Genomic DNA, 23,375 nt, shown 5'->3' with positions numbered 1-23,375 from the left:
ATGTTGAAACCTGGCAAGCAGCCAAAGATCCAGGCTCAGTGTTGGCTTCGTGTTCCTTTCTGAGAAAAGTGTGTTTTTTTCTGACTGTGTTCTCCTATTGTTGGCACCAGACCTGTGGTGCATTGAGGGTGTTGGTCCTAGAAGAGTGAAGTACCTGTTGGTGCCACAGATGCCCTTACTTAACATCATAGGATGCAAATGGATCAGTGATCTCTCTTGAGTCTCGGTGGCCGTCTTTTTCAGAACGTTGCCTCCAAAGTGTATCCTCCCTTTGGCCTGGAAGTTCTGTGGCTATCCCATAGGACTGGGGTCTCCACTTTCCAGTTGGAAGGGGACTACTGGGAGAGAGGAAGGGGCTGCTGGAAGAGAAGAAGAAGAAAAAAAAGAGCTGAAGGAGGGTGTGCCCCTCCTACTGCCGCCTTCCCCCTCCCTCCCACTTCTCTGTGGACCCCCGTTTCTCCGTGACGGTGTCCAGGACCGCTTCGACCCTGTCGCCCCCGGCTCCCCCCCGCCGCACCCCAGCCCCGAGCATGGGGACGGCGCTGGTCCAGCGCGGGGGCTGCTGCGTCCTCTGCCTGTCGCTGCTGCTGCTGGGTTGCTGGGCAGAGCTAGGCAGCGGCCTGGAGTTCCCGGGCGCCGAGGGCCAGTGGACACGCTTCCCCAAGTGGAACGCATGTTGCGAGAGTGAGATGAGCTTCCAGCTGAAGACGCGCAGTGCCCGCGGCCTCGTGCTCTACTTCGACGACGAGGGCTTCTGCGACTTCCTCGAGCTCATCCTGACACGCGGCGGCCGCCTGCAGCTCAGCTTCTCCATCTTCTGCGCCGAGCCCGCCACACTGCTGGCCGACACTCCGGTCAACGACGGTGTCTGGCACAGCGTGCGCATCCGCAGACAGTTCCGCAACACCACGCTCTACATCGACCGCTCCGAGGCCAAGTGGGTGGAGGTCAAGTCGAAGCGCAGGGACATGACGGTGTTCAGCGGGCTCTTCGTGGGCGGCCTGCCGCCCGAACTGCGCGCTGCAGCGCTCAAGCTCACGCTGGCCTCGGTGCGCGAGCACGAGCCCTTCAAGGGCTGGATCCGAGACGTCAGGGTCAACTCATCCCAGGCGCTGCCGCTGGACGGCGGCGAGGTCAAGCTGGACGACGAGCCACCCAACAGCGGCGGCGGGAGCCCGTGCGAGGCGGGCGACGAGGGCGAGGGCGGTGTGTGCCTCAACGGGGGTGTGTGCTCCGTGGTCGACGACCAGGCGGTGTGCGACTGCTCGAGGACCGGCTTCCGTGGCAAGGACTGCAGCCAAGGTAAGGCCTGCCCGACCTCGCGGAGCCTCGGACTGGGCTGGGCGGGAGGCCGTTGCATGGGGCCTCCCGGGGAAGGCCTGTCCCTCCCCGCCATGCTACCTCCCTCTGCAGCCTCTTAGTGGGCACTCTGAACACATCTCCCGAGGCCGTGTCCACCTGACCTCCTTCTAATGAACCAAGAGAATGATCTACCTGAAAAACCCGCAGACCAACGTTGACAGGTCCCTGTAAGTCCTGTGGCCACTGCCCATCTAAATGGCCCTCTACTGCCCTGTACCATCAGTAGCTATAGTATCCAGACATTGTCTGTGAGGTTGTTGACAACCATCTAGAAGACTGAACATGTGTTTGGTGAGAAAACCAAATGGAGGGTAAGCTGCCCTTGGCAGCAGTAGGGCTGTCCACGTGGTTATTGGTCAAAGCACACTTGACAGGCCATAGGCCCTGGGTGCCTTTGCAAATCCAAGACCTGATCCTGGTGTGGAAGAGAGATTTTCTTCACAAACGGGAGGATTTTAGAAAATATTGTTTTCCATGGTTCTATCACAATCCCAAATTTGCCATATTTAAGATGAATTTTCTGATTTTTTGGTTTCTTCAAGTGTGAGAAATCTCAGCTATCGTTGAGGAATGATAGAGATGAGATAACGTTTTCCTTGATTGACAAATGCTTGGTAACAAAATAGAGCAATTTAGATGTCACTGGATCAGGAAGATTGTGCAGGCTAATGAACAGCATGCATGTGAGCCATGGTAAGAGAGTTTCCAAGGATAGTCAGCTGATGACATCTATCTGCGTAGCAGAAGTCAAATTGTTTCTGTGGTCCTTAAGGGCTTAAAATAAACAAAGCACATCTAAGAGTTATCTTCATGCCTTTACATCTAAAATTCCATTTTCTATGTATCTCTTCCATTTTATGTATGTATGTATGTATGTATGTATGTATGTATGTATGTATGTATGTATGCAGTATGTATGTATGTATTTATTATGGCAGTGACCAAGGAAAATATTCTTGCATGACTAGAGGAAAAATATCTAAACAGAAAGTGGGTGAATTGTTGTCCTAGGATGAGACATGAATGTGTTAGAGCCTAAGCAGGATGGGTAGCTTGGTACATTCTATTAGATCAAATCAAGGCAGCCAGTGCACTTATAGTTGTAGTGGGGACAAAGGTAAATTATTATATCTAATTTGAAAAGACAAGGACAAAACGCTTGTGTGGCTGTGTTTTATTGTGTGGTGTCTGACATTTTGATTTTTTTTTATTTTGTTTCTTTCTTACTTTATTTTTACTTTTGGCTGATACTGCTGAGATACACAAGCCTTTGTAATTCTTATTAAACTTGGCAGCTCTCTCATTTGTCCTTAAAAGAAAGAAAGACAGGATGAAATTTGTAACTGCTTAAACAGAAAAGAGACTTACTTAGAAAGAAAAAAAAATGTTATTCAGAAGTGCTCTATGGCTTCCATGGCTGATGGGACTTTCAAAACTTGTTAACTACACTTGTTTTTAGATGGGTTTGTGTTAGGTACTTTGGGAAAGGAGTTAGAGATGACTGCACCCTGTGTCCCTTATTGCACTTTGAGTTCTGCTGGTGAATTTCCATGAACATAAGATCAGATTTCATGTTTTTAAAAAATGACACTATCAAATCAAGCTGGCTTGTAAATCATGACTATGATAGCTATATGAGATCACTTCAGTCGTACAACTTGAAGCTGCATACATTTGTCCTGATTAATAGAGAGTGGCAAATATTACTTTTATGGAAAAATACTTCTCTAGGCATCCCAAGGCCACTTTAAATGATAAAGAAGGCAACTTAATGAAATATAACTTCCTTTCTTAAATTAAGAAACAAACATGACACAATGACAGCTTGTACTGTGTGGGAGAGTGTTTTAAATGAATTTTAAAAATATTTCTATGCATTTTAATGTAGGGATTCAAGGATCATGCATAATCAGGAACACTGAAGACTGAAGAAAGCCTGAAAAAAAGAATGTTAAAAAGAAACAGAATTAGATGTTTCCAAAATACATTTTGTTTTGGCCAAGGCATAGTTCTTTCTGTAAGGTATAAGATTTGAAATTAACAAGAGGAATATTGGGGTATTATAGTATCTGATGCCTAAGAAAACTCATCCCAAGAAAGTCAGTCTATCAGCATTGTTCTGAACATTCATTCATTTTAAAAATTTAAGCTGAAAGTGAATGCAAAGATCACCACTCATGATAACAGGAAAACAAAAGGTTGAATTCCTTTCATTATTAGAGAAATGGAAGATGTAATGATTATGCCATAGTCTGTCTTCCCAGAAGCATTGGCTTTGCTTTGCTTATTTTCTGTGTTTCATGTGTGTCAAGTGACTATTGAATAATTAATTGGAGTGGATGCCTCTCCCAACACCGATCAGGCACAACAACTGGGGGAGATGATTTCTATTCAGATGAAATGTAAATAAAGCTCTGTCTCCATTCAGTATTTACACTGATTACCACATTCTTTATAAACCCAATTTAAAAACAAAATAAATAAATATGCATTACAGAACATGTTCTGGAAAGATTGCAGCTAAGCAAATATTAAACACAAAGTTAACGCATCTCTAGTCCCTAAAATTCCTTTTATACTTAGTTTAGAAAGTTCATTATTATTGTAGTGGCCTTCTATTTGAAACAGTTAAGGACTAAAAATATGGTAACAATATCTAGTGATAGCAACCTGGTTTTATCCTCCCCATCTACAATGTCTGAGATAATCTGTACCTATGAGTTTCCAGGATAGTTTTGTTGAATGAATTGTGTTTCATCTTTGCTGTATTTACTTGGGCCTAAAAAAATTTGTTGATTTATCTACATATTTATGTTCTGTTGGAGAGAAAACACCAGAAAGTTATGCTTCATGATCAGGCTAGTGACAGAGTCTAGATTAAATCATAGTAATCTTGTTTCCAATTAATGTCTCTTCTCATATACTAAGTTTTCTTTCTTTCTAATTTACTTGTGTGGTGCAGTGTGATGTGTGTGTGTGTGTGTGTGTGTGGTTGGAGGAGTGTTAAAATGGTTTTCAAAGAACAAAGATACATATAAAATGGTCCCAGAAACTGGTATTTTATGCACCATTGATGTTTTTGACTCTGAACATTAGTGTCAGAACTCAACTACTTAACAATGTCATCCTTCTTGAATGATGGGTGCTTATGAGGCACATAGCTTTTTCATTGGATCATAGTCATCTAAGTGCGTTAGTGCCATTATTATTTAATAAGTTTCTACTTAAGGGTAGGGATAGATTCCTAGTAGCTTCAAAAACTTAGAGAACTTCATGACCATCAAGCTTAAAATTAAGGATAAAATGATAATCAATAAGACATTAAATTATATTTGTGATCCCCAGATCTAAGTAAGTTCTATACATTTTAGGATCACATTTTAAAATTTCAAACTAGATTGTGATGTCATTTTCTTTCAATTTCTTATTTAAATTACTATAAAGATACATTATTGTTTAATAATATTGGGCATGGCAGCGTGGTAAATATCTTTAGTGAACACTTCAGTTAGGTCTTTTATGTAACTTATTGAAACCAAAGATTTGACGATACCCATTTATATACTTCTTAATGCATCTCTATTTATATATAAGAATAGATTGACTGCTTTGCATATGCCAGAGCTTATGCAGTGTAATAGTGAGCACACTTAGAAGTAGATCCTACCTCATCAGCCATCCTATATTCTATTAGGAGGCATACTACTTAAACGTGTGTGTGTGTGTGTGTGTGTGTGTGTGTGTGTGTGTGTGAATTTAAAAATAGGGACACAGTTTTTAAATGGCTATAAAATGTGTGGAATTTTAAAATAGTGGACCTCATCCATGATTTTCTTGAGGTGTGCTTTTTAAACTTAAATCTGAAATGTGAGAGAGACTAGCGGGATATACATGGAGAGATGTTGATGAGAGAAACTCAGAGGTGCAGAAATCTATACAGAATGTGGCACAGTCCATGTCACTGGCAGGAGCCCTCTTTGAATGGAACTCTTGGTCCATATTCAAGAGAGTAGTAGAGACAGGCATTGCTAGGTTTGCTGAACTATTCTAGTATTTTAAGCTCCATAGACACAGGAATAGAGCACGGGAGATGGGATTGGCAGCCTTAAATTTGCTTTACTAATGACATATTTATTAAACAGATTGAAAGGGGCCAAAAGAAATGAAAAAACAATCATGGTTGTCACTCAGCAGCAGTTGCTAAGCACCAACTATAAACTGTATCCCAAAGTATTAGAGAAAGTAGAGGGGAAAGGGGCTTGACTGGAATCTTTCAAGTCATAAGCATGTCTTAAGGAACTTGGAATCTTTGTGGGCTTACTTAGGTATAGAGATTTAAGTTCATTTGTTATTTAGAACACTGTTATCCACTTGTAAAATCATAATCCTAACTCTGTATAGATTATCAATTTATTTCTCTTGGTTATTTCAATTGAGGCAACAGTCTTCTAGAACACAGTGGCAATACCATACTGTATCACTCTCCAAGTACAATACATTGTAATCATTGTGTCTTTTTAACAAAAAGTAACACATACTGGCTTTCTGGTGCTACACTGTAAATTGAATACATTTACAATGGAATATTATTAAGTATAGTATTTCTACAGTTTATACAAGAGCCTAAAATGTTTATAAGATTTTTTTTAAAGTTAAGTTGAAAATACTGAAGACACTGATACAGAAAAATTAGCAGAGTTTTATTTAAGGTCTGCCATTTAGCAGAAAGATTGGTTACCTCTGTTGAAAGCCTTTGAATAGGACAAAGCTCATGAATAGATTCCTTTTCTGTGAAACATATTGGATATGTATTAATATGGGACAGTAAAAGGCGTTTGTTTACTTCCATCTATAAATTACCTCAGTATAGTTGCCATTCTAGAATTCCACAGGTTCATAGAATTTGTTTTTGTTTGTCTATTCTTTTGAGAAATTTTAGTTTAGAGGCTAAATTACCTACACTTTCTGGTTTGCCTTCCCAGTTATTACAAATGTAAAAGCTTAAATTTTCTGTTATTCAATTTAGTACTTGGCATAGTATCAGTATTGGCTTTACACAACCATTACGAAAACTAAGCTGGTATCTGTAAACACAGAGAATGTTGGGTGACCAGGCTGGGCAATGGGTGACATCTGCTTGTTTGTGCTTTTGCATTTGTTGCCATTTTCTTGAAGGGTACTTACTTGCACAGAAAATTCGATGCAATAATGTAAACTTCCAACTTATGAAGAAAGGAAATGATGAAGACAATAAGATTTTGTTTCTGTTTTATACAGTTGTTTTAAGGTTGTCTCTTTTAAAACCGGATTTCAAAATTCAGGCAAATCTTAGAATTTCATGACTCAATAAATACTAAACACAAAAACATTTCTAATAAGTTTGTTTCACTCTTCATGTAGCACCAGCAGTCTGCCTCAATCCTGTACTTAAACAGTGCTCCTTCCAACTTACGAGTTGTGTAAAGTTGTTCTGGGCAGAGGCTGTAGCTCAAGAGCCAAAGACTTTCAGCTTGTGCAAACACTGCATTGAATTCCTAGGAGTTGGCCATGAAAACAAAAGCAAGAAAATAATTTTCACTATCTTCAAAATCTATAGTGTTATTATCTATCTTTAATAGGAGACTTTTAAATGGCTAGCATAAGCAATTGTCCCCAAATTATAATGGTTTTGATTTTCATATAAAAGTTAATTTGCTGCATGCCAGCTACTAATATATTTGAAATTTTAAAATTTTAAATTTGAAACAGATGTTATGGTTATCACAAATAAATTATATATTTTTATTCATATATATGACAGTGTAATTCAGTTCCACTTTGGCCATCATTAAATAAAATGTTACAATTAAACTGATTACTTAAAAACAATCACATCATTGGACAAGAAAACATACTGAAATTGTGTTAACAATTCAGTTATTTTCAGCTGTATGTGGGAATTAGAAGGTGAATCTGACATGTTCCTGAGCAGTCACCAGCCACCTCTATGTTTCTCCCAGTCAGTGTTTCTTCCAGCTATATCTGCTTGTTACAGTAAAGCACAGATAAATATGGATGAAAATTTGTATTTGGTCACAGTCAAGTTCTATTTAATAATAATGAACTTACTTTTAAAAGTAACTTTGCAAACAACTTACAAAATACCTATAAATATTCCTAATACAATTTTGAGAAAGTTTCTATATTAAAAATGTATCCTATTAAAACATTATGTAAAACCTACATATATGATTATGCATTTCTGTATATTTTATGGCTCAATCCTTTTTTTCTTACTTAGAAGTATAGGAATTGATATAGTTGCATAGTTTCCTGAATAGTAAATTTTGAAAGCTCTAATTGAATTATGAAAGAAAAATTTTGCTGGCCATTTTCTTTAGAGTTTTTCCACAACTCTATGGTTTTGTCTTTACTGTCCTCAATCCAGATTACAAATATTTCTACTCTAGTATAGAAATGGATATAGAAAATGTACTAATGTACTTTCTCAGATGTCTTTACTGCCTTATCATTTACATAGTGTGTGTGTGTGTGTGTGTGTGTGTGTGTGTGTGAACATTTCTTAAGATGTGTAGAAACAGGTTTTAGGTGTGACTTTACCTTTAAACAGACATTAAATTAGGATAAGGCCACTAATGTTCTGAGGTTTAGGTTTCAAGCTCATATTGAGCTTATTAAACTTTGGTAGATCCGGCTGACCTGCCATATAGAGTGTGTGATAGTGGTTGATTTGTAATTTAGGGTTTCTTACAAAACCCAATATCTACTCAGTGTAGTGTTTGTAGGATGTTATATTCCAGATCAAAGGTTAAGTACTACTCTAATAATCTTACTTTAGGATTATTTTGATGTGCTTTTGATCACTGATGCCCAGATTTGGTGGGATCCTGCTACTGCATATTGATATATGGCAAACATAGGAACAACAATATTAGTTTTCTTGTTTCCCTTGGGTAAAATCTAAACTAAACACACATAGCTTAGGGCAATAACACATATAAATAATATGATAATCCCATTTGTATGAATAGTTAAAGAAACACAAATAGTCTATGATGGTAGATGTCAGAACAGAGTAACAGCACAGTGGCGTTGTCAGAGAATGGAATTTTGGGCTTTCAGATACATATTTGTGAGGATTCCCTAACCTAAACACAAGTGGTTTGTGTATTTTATTGTATATCAGAGCAAATTAACTTGAAAACAATTCCTTCAAATTAAAAATTATTGCTCCTTGGTGAAAACCAGTACATTTTTATATTATATTTGAACACTAAGGTATAAGATAATCTTCAGAGGGAATCCACTTTACAAAATTTTATGCAAAATATCCAATGTTTGTAATATAAATGCAAACATCATCCAGAGAGCAGACACATTTATGTATAAATAAATCAGAAACAAATAGAGTTCTCTGTTTTAAATACCTTATACAACATTTGAAGTTGAATTATTTTTCAATTTCTGATGTCTTAATATTTAGAAATACAATTACACTTTTAATTTTGATTTGTATTTTTAAACATGTATCTACACGTTACAATTAATCAATGTAAACCTTCCAATTTGGACAGCCCAAATGCTAAAATTGTCAAGTGCTCATGGGTTTGAATGAGCCCAGTCAATACTTAAGTGAGTAGATATTGGAAAACACATTACTAGATAGTCCAATCAAATTCTCATAAATTCTCGAAGTCTATAAATAACCATGTTCTCCAAAAATGCTGCATGTCCAATAATCTGCTAGCTCACCAGAGCTTCAGATGCCTTTTAAACATGAGATCAGCTTAAAACTGTTCTGTTGCCGTCATAGTACTTATGAGTACTTCTTTATTTCACTTTAGTGGAATTATTTTATATTGTGTTCTATCCACTGCACTTCGCTTATTTCTTCAACAATATTATTTCCCCAGCTTTATAACATTTTTATTTTGCTTATGAGTTAAGTGCAGGATAGAAAATATCACTTTCTAAAGCCCAATATGGAGTTGATGGCCGGTTTGAAATCTGATCCCAGGTGCTCTATCCGGCAAGTCTGCAATGGCAGGACAAAGTCTGTGTATTCATTCATCTAAAGGCTAAAGGTTCTTGGGATTGTTGTCAAGTACATTAAGTGACTGACTCACAATTAGGTCTGAGGCTTACAGGTTATAACAAACTTACAAGTAGCAGAATTTCCCAATGTGGGGGCAGAAATAAAAGTTCATCAAGTGTATTTGCCCCTGTTGTCTTTCTATTAGTAGGATGCTTAGTGTGCTGACTAAAACTAAACTCCAGTAATCAAAAGAGAAATTTTCATATATTGCACAGAAAGAACACTACTCTGTCATTTTGAGTTACAAAGAATGAATTTTTACAAGCCAAGATGCAGTGAATTTCCTCCAATTTTAAAGTTTGGGAAATAAAGTTTAAAATTATCAAAGTCTACTGTGGTTTGGTACAAATGTAAACTCCTGGATCAGTCAAATCCCAGATACTTATTGAGTTGGAGTATGGTTCTCATAAAGATACAGATATTGGATATTGGAGAGAGCATGAATAGCAAGTCCATTTGTATGCACAAAGAAGGGTTAAATGAAGCTACAAAGTAGAAAACTAGCACTTCTTTTGAGTAAGTGAGTTTGGCTTCATAACTCCTTGTCCAACAGTAGTGCTTAGAGTTAGAAAGACATCTCTTTTATGCTATTTCTGGTATCCATATGAAGCTAGTACTAGAAGGAAATGATAGGAATTCTTAGCTCACAGGCAAAGTGATGACCTGGACTGTTGTGTGGCTCTTTGTGCTCCAAGCTGTGTGGGATACTGTACCTGGACATGGACTCCACACTATGGCAAGACCTGCTTCTAGAACACTTACATAGTTTGATTCACAGAAAGATCTGAAAAGCCACAAGTTAGAAAGGAAGATACCAAACGAAATTGTCACTGCACCTGCATTTTGCCGCCATGAATGGATTTCATTAATTACAAGCAATGATTTTTGTGTGGATGTTCACCTGAAGCAGAAGCAGCACTGATCAAAACTGAGAAACAACTATTGTTCGTGACCTCACAATATCTGGGCCTCTCTGTAGAATCAGCTTAGCTTCATTGTTTCTTAGACATTGTTAGATTCAGCAGAACAAACAACCTTAGTCCAGGAGAAGCAAGGATATTAAAGACTCATGTTTTTCTTCTAAGTAATGATGTCTCTCTACAATTAGCATGCCTGGATTCTCCTTAGGGAAGTAGCTGGCATGGCAGCATATAACTATAACTGTCGCATGGAAGGTATCATTTTCTACCTTCAGTTCTTTTCCTTTAATGAAAAATTGAATTCTCAAAATTATTATTATTATTTAAAATTGTACATGATACTTTATATACTAAATGCTTAATTTACTGAATTGAGAACATTATGAAGTATGAAGTTATATACTGTATTTCATTGCCTATATTGCACAATTATATGTGTAATAAGAGAAATTTATAAAAGATTACTTGGATCAAGTACACTGGAATATTGAAAAGTTTAAAGAAAATGAGACATTTATTTTATTCCATAAATGTATATGTATTTATATCTCTTTACACAGATATACAAAATTGTGACTTGTGAGAAAATTATATAATTCAAGCAAAAATACTTGTTAAACCCTAATATTTACATTAAAATCATCCAAAATACATGTCATTAAATTATAATCATCTATATGGCCTAATATAGTTTTGTCATACTTTTTTTTTCCTCTCACAAGACCATAGGAAACTAAAAAATGTCATTTTTCAATCTAAAATATTTGGTTTGGGCCAAATAAATAGAAAAATGTATTTTGTTACAAGCTTGTTTAAATGCGAGACCATGACAAGAAGTGGTGGATAAATCTTTCTAAAGCTATGGTTAATAGTAGCATTGAGTTTAGATAGACAACTGCTCATCTCAAATTCTTTAAAACCCCTTATTTGTACTAAATGATACTCGAATTTTCTTTCACTTTTCTTGTGATGTAATTATTGTACTTCTTGGAGAACATTTAACATGAGAACTTCTTCAGTACTGAGTTGACAATAGCTTAAAACAAATGTGCTTCATCCAGGCCCTCCAAAACTGTGTCTTACCAAAGTAGAAGAGTAGAGTTAAAGTACTGCAGCAACTGTTACAACATCCTATAATTATGACTTCACTTGCCTTATCCTGGCTTTGCACCTTGATGTCCCTGTACTGACCTGTGTATAGGCTCTCTGCCCACACACTTATGATTGCCTTGAGGCAACTGCCTTTGTTTTCTTTACCCATTGAAGTGGCCAGGCTTATGTTTCCTTGAACTCAGGTTACAGCTGCTGCCTACATTGCACTCTCCTGAGGCCTTTCTGCCTGCATTTCACTCTCCATAGGCACTTACTGCACCTTCTCTGATGTGTGCCCACACGGAGCCTGCTCATTGTGCCTCCTCCGAGGTGTTCCCCAGGCTGAGACTCAGTAGGCACCTGTTTCTGCCGTAGCACACTGTAGCACCATTTGAGGGCCATCTCTCATAATTCACCCCCTTTATAAGCTTTGCCATTATTCTTCTGAGAAACACAACTGGGTGAAAGGGGCTTTGTCACTGGTGTAAATTCTTCCTGGAAAAGGGTAAAATGAGAGAGATGAAAAATTGTTTTGAGTTAAAAACAAAAGAATAAATAAAAAAGCTAAGTACCCACTAAAACTATTTCTGGATTATTCTCTTTTTTTTTTGCCAAAATGGTTTAAAATGCATCCCCATCTTTGATCCTTCTATTATTTCACTGATTACAATTCTAAACTCCTTACTAAATGCAGACATATCCAAGGAGGTGAAGTATTAGCCACTAGGCATTGTTCATTTTTGTGCTTATAGCCACAGAAGGCAGGGCATTTGGCAGCATACATAAAGCGTTGAAGCCCAATACAAGTCTGAAAAAGTAACATATCAAAAATCTGAGCAAAATTCACTAATATTCATAGTGTAGGGAGATTAACAAAGCCATGTATCAGACTTCTAGGGGTATTATTAAAGATTTATTACTAATAGTTGTAGAATAGGGCTTAGCGTTTGAAAAATGCAAGTACTGTTAAGAGTGAGAAGTGTGGATCCTTTAAAAAATAGTTAATGAGTTGTTTACATTCCAAACGAGGACACCAGCATTTAAAATTATCCAAATCATTGGATTTTTCAATATGAAAAGAAAACTTTGCAGCAAGCTATTAGGAGTTTATAGAAACCGAGTAGTAAACATGCTCAATTAGCAAATACTGAGTTTTATTTTGGCACAAATGCAAACCCAAAGAAAGTGAAGAAACAACATGGTTTAGGTTTATTTTGGATATAACAGTATGTTTTCATGCAACCAAAAATTGAATTCCCTTTCTGATGGAGTGGGCTGGCTGAAGCATGGCTTCATACAAAGCAGCAAATGCTATCACAAAGATGAGAACAGTTAGGAGAAGCTGCACAATAAGAAAGCTAGTCGTATGCTCTTAGTGAACAACTTCACTTGATTGCGTTGATACAGTGTTACCTTAGGCTCTCAGTCTTGACCATCAAGTGTGCTGTAGCCTTCTTATTATTTTCCTAATCTTACAATTTCTTATCCGTCAGCCAAAACTTTTCCTCCAATGTTGAAATAACCCTTTCCATTAGATAAAGGAAAAAGCACCAATTAATAAGAATGTCAGGTAAGCACTTGTTTAAATTGGTTTATGTATCTGTCCAGTCTCCTTCTGGACAGTTTTCTCCCATCTAAACCCTTGTGATCCAAGCCAGTCACTTTTGATGATATGACCAGTATTTGCATTTATGTCTTGGGGCCATCCTTACTCCTTTTTCTTCCAAACTTAATAATTTCTGTCTGATCTATGTTGAATGAAATTTTACCAATCACTCACCTATTATGGTCTCTTTGTAAAGTTCACCCTGAACCCCTTCCTGGTAATTCCCACTTCATAAGAAACTGTGCTGCTTTGTATAAATGGAGTTCTTATGTTCAGTGCAGTTGTTACAGTAATCACTTGTCCCTCCTATTTTTTCTATTGCCTCTAAATCTTCTGAGCAACACTTATACCTTCTAGCTAACAAATCTTGTCCCACAGTAGGGAGCTCAATAAATGTCAGCAATCTAATTAATTCCAAGACATTATGGAGATAGACTATTAAAGTCAAAGTTCAAGTAGATCAAAATAAAGTTACTTAAAGAGAAATCCAACAACTCGTGAACATATAAAGAGATGCTCAACCTCAGTAAAGGAAGAAATGTCTATTAAAGACAGGAACTAACCCTGCACAGCTGGGACAGATTAAAGAACACCATCACACCCAGTTTGGACAATGGTGTGGAAATACTGGCTTTCTTAGGCTTTTGCATATAGTTGGACAGAATGTAAGTGTTATAATGCTTTTGAGGGACTGTTGTGTTGTGAATATGAAAATATAAGTGGGTGCATTTTTTAAGGAATATAAGTGGGTGTATTTTTTAAGGAAGTGCTTTCAGAAACTTTTATTTTTTCAAAATATTAGAGCAAATTTATAAATATATAGCAGTCATGCTTGTTGCACATTGGGCTTGGCTAAATAGGCATGATAGAATATGTCTAATGACTCATTACCTAATATGAATACATATACAAATTACCATAATTTAAAAATATTTTTGTGAGTAATCAAAGATATACATTAATTATGGTGAAGGAGGTAAATAACTTAGGAAGATCAGTGAATTGAGTACAAAAAATCTATGTAAATTTTTGCAAAAATGTAATATACAAGTTCAATCCTCATCTTGTGAGGTCTTTTGTTAGACTGCTTTTAAATATCAGCCACTGTCCATTTCAGAAGATGATACCCAGTTTGTGATTCTCCAAGGATTTTTATCATTGTGTTGAATTGAACAAACTGTTTTAGAAAGAACGTTCATGTTGTCAGAATAGAACATGACATGAACTTTGCAGAATGTATTCTGAACGAAGACATGAAGGAGAATTTTAGAGTTTAAATCCTGTATAATTCTGTTTATTTTTTTAAAAAAAAGAAAAACTTGGGTCTACAATGTAGTACACTTACCTATCGTGTGCAAAATAACTGCACAAAAGTAAAGTGAACTCAGCTCGGACATACATATCAGATTGTTCATCCTCTCAATAGTTAGTTAAAGGTTACTAATGAGATGCAGGGTTTGGAACCTGCTGGACAGCCTTTCTCAGCAGCTAATTGCACCCCTTTTATATTTCTTCCATTGAAATCAGAGATAGCTGAGTCGGCAGAATATGGTCGGGTTGATTCTGTAATAAGGTACGTTATTCTTGCATCTGCTTACCAAAATGAAAATTCTGAAATATGTGAAAAGTTCCAAATGGTTGTCAGAATCTCCTCATCTCTTTTACAGATATTTATGTTATCAACAATTACTCAATTGGCTCTTTAGTTTGTCTGCACTTGTGCCTGCATAATGGAAACTGGTAATGCTAATTTCCATTTGCAAGTTGCAAATGAGTGACTAAGCCAAGCATTTCCTGCTTCTTTTATATCCACATCCCAGGCTACACTAACATGTCTAGACTTTGAGATAGCTCACCTATATTGATTAAGTAGTGAGTATAAGTTGATTTCCCTGTTCTCTTTCCAGTTTTCTAGTGTACATTTGTCATGCAACATTTTTCATGTTTAACTCCAAATGACACTTATTTCTTCCTCAAAAGTATTACTGCCGTGAGGCAACTGACTACTGGATTATGTACAACTTAGATATCCACAGAAATCACAAAAGCATGGAAAGGAAATGTAGCTCTTGTTTCATATCAGATGGATATACATGTGTGGTTAATATGTAAATATAGTTAGCTGAAGATATTCACTAACATAGTAAATTGATTGGTTCTAGCATTTTCTTTCAATCTACTTGTCCTTCTTTATTGGATCTTGTAGCAAATGAATCTAATATTACTATCAAATTAAAGACAATGTTTTATAAGTAGACATATTTAGTACATATTTAGTATGATAAAGTAAGAAGGTGATTTTTAATGCTGCAAATATTTATCCAGAGTTAATTTGAGGGCTGGAGTCCCTAAGACCAGAGGACCCAAGTTTGATTCCCAGAACCTCCATCAGTATGCTTACAATTGTTTATAACTCTAGTTTCAGGGGATCATTTATTCTTCAGAATATCATGCATTCCCACAGTACACAGACACATGTACAGGAAAGACATATATATTCATAACATAAAATGAAAATTTCTTTTAATTGTTGGACTATGTTATCTGCACAATGTATCAGGTTAGAACAATCAAAAGAAAAAATGGTAGAAAACAATCTATCAAATTAAATTTTGTGGTATTTTTTAAGCAGCTAGATTAAAACAGATATATTTTAATGACATTCAGTGTGTTACTCTTTGGAGACATGACTCATCCATTAAAATTTCACTATAGTCTAAAATTCTTAGTATTTTTGCCATTTCTTTTATATGTTTTTATGCTTATCAAGCTTACTTTCCATTTTAGTTCCTATATCCAGTTATTTTTGCAGGAAAAAAAATGGTCTTTAAGATAGGAGAAGTGAGTCCTTCAGTCATTGTCAATCCTTTCTTTTAAAATGAGTTTATATCAGCACTTATAGGTGAGCGGGTGTAAATGATAGCCAGGTATTTTCATTCCAAATTCACAAAACTATATACAAATTACCTTCATGAAACTTGATTTTCAGAGTATTCAAACATACACTGTCAAACATTAAAAAGAAGTAATCATAAAATGAATGACTTGTGCTGGAAACAAGGATTTATGTTACGAATATTTTTTTTTACTTACTAAATTGCACTCCTTTTGGAATTCATAGTTGGATCTTTCCAGATGCTCAGCGTTTGTTGGTTTTGTTTCTGGAGGCTGCAAATTATAGATGATCAGGTAACAATGCAAGTAACCTGGGTGGAAAGGGAAGAGTTGGAAATGCAGACCCTCCTCCTTTGTTCCTCGTCCTCTGCCCTTTATCCTTCATCTCTCCACCTCAGCCCTCCTCTTTCTTTCTTCTCTACCTCTCCTCTCTCCCTCTTCCTCTGCCCCACCTTCCTTGTCTCCTCCTTCCTCTGTCCTCTTCTTCTGCCTCTCCTCCTGTGGTGCTTTCAGCTGAAGACATCAGTTTAGCAATAACCTGAATACATGAAAATAAAAAAAAGAATTTTCTGAGAAGTTAAAATACAATTGAAATACATGTTATAGAATTCATAGAGTTTTAGAGTTTTACGAATCTATGAAGAGTATCTATCCACTAGAGCAACTTCTCTTTTGAAACAAAGACACTTCTGTTAGGAAAAGTTAAAAGACTTTTTCATGTCACAGAAGTAGTTTCAGTGATATAACAAAGAAATGGGCTCTGTTCAAATTTCATCATTCCATTTTGAGGTATCAAAGGAAATATTACCTCAGAAGTCATACATTATCATTTGCACATATGATGTAATATTTCCGATGACGCATCTCCCTTTAGTCTCTTTCTGTCCTCCTTCTGGCCTCATTTGCTTAGTTCCTTTGATGTGTAAGTTGAAGACATCTTCAGATTCCTAACAAAACCTTTTACAGACTCTGGAAAGTGACAGTGTTTTCCTGATGGAAACTCACTTTAATAAATTCATCATTATTGTGAGTCTTGCTTTGTGTTCAGAGCACAAAAGCAATGTTATACTACAACAAATAAATCAACATCTACAGGATATAGAGGATGATTCCGTATTCTAGTAAAGTGCTGTCAGTTGATGAAAAGTGTCTTTCTTAGAAACATAGCATCTTAATAGTAGAAGTAATTGTGTCATAAAATGCAGAACTTAGTTTGTCTCTATTTTATCAGAACATATTAGAAACTCTGCATGAGAAATAAAAGACCTTACCTGTCCTGTGTTCTGAGACTCCTGAAAAATAGATTAATGAGGGGGAAAGCACACATTGATTTAATATAAGCCTTTCAAGACACTAAAGCCTTTATAAGGCTTGAAAACCCATAGAGTTTTATTATATATTTGATGATGAATAGATAGCTGTTGAGAAAGAGGACACAGAAGATAAGACCTATAACAGTGGTTCTCAACCTTTGCTGAGATCTTCTAAGATAGTTCCTTCTATTGTGGTGACTCCAATCACAAGGTGATTTTCTTTCTTGCTTTATAACTCTCATTTTGTCATTGCTATCAATCATATGCAAATATCTTTGTTTTTCTATTGTCTTAAGCAATTCCCTACAGGTTGAGATCCACTGCCTTTTATTATCAAACTTCAGGGGAACAGCTTCTTTGGTCAGATTTTTCTCTGTGACCTTTCTCATAGAAGCAAGTTTGGGAAATCTCTTTCTCCAGTGCTAAGCTCTCACATGAAGGTCGGGTAGCCTGTTCGATTACAAGTTTATATATCTTTCATGGGGTGTATTACCTTCTTCAGGAGAGCAGGTCAGGAGGATTTGTTTTCAGTATGTTGAAGTGGCATATTTGAGGGGTGAATGTCCCCAAACAATGTCATTATTAAATACAAAATTTTAGTTTTTCATATCAGGTATGAAATAGGCCTATACTCTATGTTGACAGAAAAAAATAGCTTGAACAGTGGAGAATTTATTTTTTTATTATGGTTTCAGTGCTTAAATTTTAATAAAGTAAACTACAAATGCTTTGTCTGAAAACATTGTTTGAAAAAAATATTTAATTGATCTCTCTTTAGGAGAGCTCACTAAAACTATTTATACAAGATTAAAGCCTAAGTGATTCATTCATTACAGTTTTAATAAATGTGTGGATCTGTTTTTTTTTTTCTCTTTATCTTAAGTACAGTATAGTGCAATAATGAAATTAACTTTGCAGATAAAAGACTTGTAGGAGCTCGTTTGTCAAATGGATGCTTTGGAAAGACACCAAAGAGATGATACTCTGAGTTTTTATTCTTTTGTTTTGCTCTGGTTTGCCTTTGAACTCTTTGTTCATTTAAAGTTTCAGCAACACAATTGTCTGTTCTAGGAAAACAACTTATTCCTTATTTCCCTCAACCCACAATGAGCTAGCTTATGGGACTGGGACCATATGGAAATGGAAAATTAGATTTGAGCTCTACTTTGTTTACTATACAAAGCATTCATTCAGACCAGAAACTATGCAAAACAAAGCATAAAGATGATTGAACTACAAATTCAGAAGGCGTTATTATCATTTCTCTTTGCATTTGCTGCATGACTTTGCTGAGCTCTTCTGTTGTAAACTCTGTGTTCCTACAAGCTTCTCCAGAACTCTGTCTGCTTCTTATTTTTCAGCTTTAACTTATGCCTGGTCTAACAAGAATCAGAATCTGAACTTGGATAATGACATGGAAATAGAAATATTGAAAATAATTAAACAGTAGATAACAGAAAAACTATGTTTTCTCTTATTTCTTGTCTTTCATAAATAATGATCATTGATTACAATATTTAATATATGATCTAAAAATAATAAAAAGAAAATTTAAATTACTGAATCAGGTACAAAAATTTTTGAAAACAAAAATTTTATAGCTTAAAAATTAATGTAATCAGGAAATTAAAATTTCCCAAAGAAGAGAGTGTCTTATTATTAATATTATTATTATTATCATTTTTTTAAATTTTTATTCCTCTATCAGGATCCATTCAGTTCTCATATGTGAGCCTCACTTCTTGGATCCTTCGATCTTTTTCCAGAAATCATTCTGTCATCTTTTTTCACTTTACTATTTTGTCCATAAATAATAATCATGTTAGTAACTTCCAGAAATTTAAGGACTAAATGAAATATTTTTTGGAAAAGTATTTCGTAGCTCTTGAATTGAGTTAGATTATGTCATAGGTGCTCAGGACAGAGCCCTGTGAAATGAAGCTACACATCTATGTTTAGATTCTGACAGGAAGGACATGATAGTGAAATAGTATCATTTCATAAGGTACCTAATATAGTCCTGTGTATGAAGAAGATGAAAGCATGGGAGGGATTGCAATAAGCCCTTTGAATGAGACATTTTAGGGGCACCACACTTAGGACACATACATTCCTGATGCTAAAGTCACTGATGACAGATTAAGTAGAATCTGTTAATTCACAAGAAAAAGCTGTGCTCATTCTAGTTTATTTGTTGTAAGTTTAGTTCTGTACAAGATTTGGCCAGTTTCTGGTAAACACATCAACTTGAGACCAGACTTTCAACACATAAAACATGAGAATATGCAGAAGACATGAATATAAAATATGTTATATTCATTTTTAAGTACCTAATATATTTTCAAAATTGAATCTAACTTACCTTTGTTCAATGCTCAATAAATTTTATATTTATCTAATTGAGAGTATGCTTTAAGTATACAAGACGATCTTTGTTTTGAAAGGGTTCACATTACAGTTAGAGCTTTTTGACATTGTGCAAAAGCTTATAAAATACTTTGAATATCATTGACTCACTTACAGGATGGTAAAATGTTTTTCTGCCATCAGCCCACTGTTCCAGTGACTATTCTTCTAAAAATCATATGGATATTGTCATTATTATCACAGTCAAATATATAGCAAAATTTAATACAGTCTAAATGCATATCTTTATGGGATTACAATCTTAGTAGTATTTTTCTATACCCAAGTTACTTTTTGGAAATCTACTAGAATCAAGCATGGGAAGGAGTAAATATAGACCAATATCTTTAGCATATTAAAAATGATCTTCAGGTAAACACGTGCAAACCATTTTGACAACTTCATCAACATAAAAGACATTTAAGTGTGAAATAAATTTCTTGAATGCTCTACAAGAAATGGCTCCTACTTTTTATAATCCTATTGGTAGTGACATCCTAGTAATTATAAGAGATCTTAATTTTGGATCAGCTAAAAGGTCTGATATTACTTCTTTTTGTATATGTATGTGTAATGATTAGTAACTGAGAATTATTTATAAACAGCACTTCACTGTTAAACTTATTGAGGTTTGTGGATTCAATAGCAATTGAAAATGTTAGCACTAACAATGGGTGACATTTGAGGATGTTTGAGTACCATGTGAATTTTCAAAGACAATTGAACAGATCTTTGATTCAATAGACTTTGGTTCATATTCTAGTGGCTATTGCTGATACTAACCCTGTTTCCATTTCTGGAGCATAGTGGCTTTTCTAAAGAACTTTTATCTCCTAGTCTTCTCTTTTTGTTCCCTTAGATTTCCAAATTTAGAAAACCTCATGACATTTCAAAATATAAATAATATAAATTCGTATGATTTACACACTGCACTCTCATTCAAGACTATTTGTCTATTGTATGTTGACCTTCAAAAATGTGCAGATAATTTAAATTATATGAATGAAGTTATTTTTATTTTAAACATTGAAGATTTGGAAATGATGCCCTGAGAAAATTTGGTTATAAAATTAAATCAAGACAATTTAAAGAAATTATAGTGGTTTTCTATTAACAATATATTAACAGTCATAATTCCAGTGCCTTGTAACTTTTAAACTTCAGGGACAATACAATAGGAAAGAAATGTTCACTGACTCATTTCACTCCTGAAGTGCAACATATGGAGTAAAATTCTGACAAGAGAGACTCTGCTCTGACTCACTGCATTGCTTCCCACTCATGAGTGTGTAGAACCTGGATCATGTGAAGAGTCTTGATATGGAAGGAGTCTATAAACTGTGGGTTTCCACTGTGAGTTTCTTATAGTAGTATACAATCTAGAAAAGGACAAAGTGTGGACTAGGCAGTCCTAGGTCAGCCTGGAATCCAGCTCTCCACATTTGAATTTATCCCTACCCGTGAAACAAGATTGCTCCAGTGGCTCTCTCTCATATTGGTACTGTAGCTCTAGACTCTCAAAACTACAGGTTTGCTGAGAACAAGAAGTCTGATTAATGTGGAGGTGGGCTTGGAAGTCAGGTTTTCTTGATTTATATTGTAGAAGCTTTTCCCATTTTCTCCACTGCATTGAAGGTGTTAAACACACAGTAATATAAGCTTTCAATTTGTTTTTATGGGTTGAACAGAACTTGTGCTTCCTCAAAATAATTTAATTTGTTTGGATTGGAAACTTAAGCCCACCTTCTCCAATTCTCATGTTGGCTTTGATTCTGTTTGATTTTGAGAAGACAATGTGAGTTGACAATTTTTTACATATGAATATTGTTCAGGAAGCATATATCCATGTTTACTGTTGTAAAGAAAATAATGATTAAAAGTACCCAGGCCTTGTCCCAGCAGACAGTGCCAGTCATCATCTTCTCACAGTAGTGGTTGCTTTTCCCACATCTTCATTTTAGCCACAGGAGCTCAGTATTTCTGACACTTCCTTTCAGAACCTGTTCCCTATTCATTATCAAAGTCATGCATATTCCACATATCCAAGACTTTCTTCCTCTTATTTAGCAATTTTTGACATTTCAAGACCCTAGCCTCTTTATATCTATCAAAATAATCTGAATTTTTTATGAAGGAAGTGGAGATCAAAGCAAGCAGGTTCTATAGTAGCTGAATCATTTTCTTAGTCATACAAGAATTACTGCCATGTACTTCTGTGCTTGCTTGCATCAGAGAGAACAGACCTGTCTGTTACATATTTGTTTGAATGAAGAATTAGCCACTGTATGGGATGTGGCATTTATTTAGAGGACATTGACATTTTTTAACATTCTCACAGTTTCAAATGTAGTTCTCCTCTGTCATCAGTTCACTGTGTCTCCTTGGGGTAGCCACACTTACTCTTTCAATGACTTCATCTGCAAATCAAGAAGGTAGGCTTAAATGACCTTTCTTGTTCATTTTAGCTTGGCCAGTCATTATTTTTCAGTTTGCACCTTTTGATCAATTCCTGAAGCAACATAGGTCTCTCCCAAATTAATACTAAGTCACGCACTGATGAATCGTGTTGGCTTTGGTATAAATGTTTCCATCTCTGCATTTCTTTGAAAAAATAATTTTTGTATTTAAGATTGTTGCCCTATAAGTCTCCCAAACTGAATGCAAACATTTTCTTCAAGCCTGAGTGATTGACATATTTAAAACTGAAAACCTTGGGGAGAATGAATTTTAAAGAAAAACTCAGAAGGTTCCGCATAGACACATCACCGTTACTATTTATTATCAAATACATTCCCATTACTCTCTGTCCTCTGCTTTCTGTAGCTCTCATGCCGGTGATCTTTCAGTCCTTGTTCTTTCATATAATCTTAGTCTCAATTTTGAATTATACTTTAAAGAACTTACTCGTAAGCTACATATGCAATTTATATCCTCTGTAAATTTAATAAATTGTATGTTCCTGTTATTGACCATTTCTTGGATTCATGGCATAGTACTCATGCAGTCTCAATCAGTAAACTGAGTTTAGATTAGAATTCTGTCTTATGCAAATGACACTTTAAATGTCATTTGTCTGAGTATGGTGAGAGTTGCTGTGGAATGGATAAAACTTATACCTTCGCTTTCCCATTTTGGTGTACCTGCTGGGTCTGTGGTTCTTTCCCAGAAAGGTTTTTAAAAAAACTTTATATTTATTTACTAAATCTATGTGTGAATGTATGTAGGCTGAAACATGTAGTAACATTCCTTTGTAAGCCATAGGACAAATATTTTTGATTTTTTTTTCGTTTTACTATTGAAGATGATTCTCTTTTTTTTTTACCAGTGATAGAACTCACATCCTTAGTTCCTTGGTGGCAACTGCTTTTACAGACTTGAAGTCTATTATTTAAATTACTAAGTGTAAGGGAAACTTAAGTATGGGTTATCTTTATATTTCTCCATTTTTTAAAAATAAATCATTTTTTGAGGTACAGTAGGTAAAATGATTCTGGGAGATAACTTCAAAATAGTTGTTTGTGAATGTATATACGTGCATTTATTAGAGAAACATAGTAGCCATGTGCTACATAATGTTGTTTTGGTCAATAATAGACTCCTTGTACAATAGCATTCCCATGAGAGTATGTTGCTTAGTGACGCAGTGGCCTTGTTCTATGTAAGCACACTCTGATGTTCACACAATG

The 23,375-nt window shown here is 35.7% G+C and overlaps 1 protein-coding gene across 10 annotated transcripts in view; it reads left to right on the top strand.

Annotated features, from left to right (window-relative positions):
* Positions 1-530: 530 nt before the first annotated feature.
* Positions 531-23,375, top strand: part of Nrxn1 (neurexin 1) — a 1,062,527-nt gene continuing 1,039,682 nt past the window's right edge. For all 10 annotated transcript variants that reach the window (XM_028765076.1, XM_028765071.1, XM_028765070.1 and 7 more), the window contains exon 1: positions 531-1,302. In XM_028765076.1, the coding sequence (XP_028620909.1) occupies positions 531-1,302 (772 nt within the window). The remainder of the gene's footprint in view (positions 1,303-23,375) is intronic.

Source organism: Grammomys surdaster, unplaced genomic scaffold, assembly GCF_004785775.1.
Source record: "Grammomys surdaster isolate TR1022 unplaced genomic scaffold, NIH_TR_1.0 149, whole genome shotgun sequence".
NCBI lineage: Eukaryota > Metazoa > Chordata > Mammalia > Rodentia > Muridae > Grammomys > Grammomys surdaster.
Note: the sequence above shows the minus strand (reverse complement) of the source record. Positions and strands in the feature narration are given on the sequence as shown.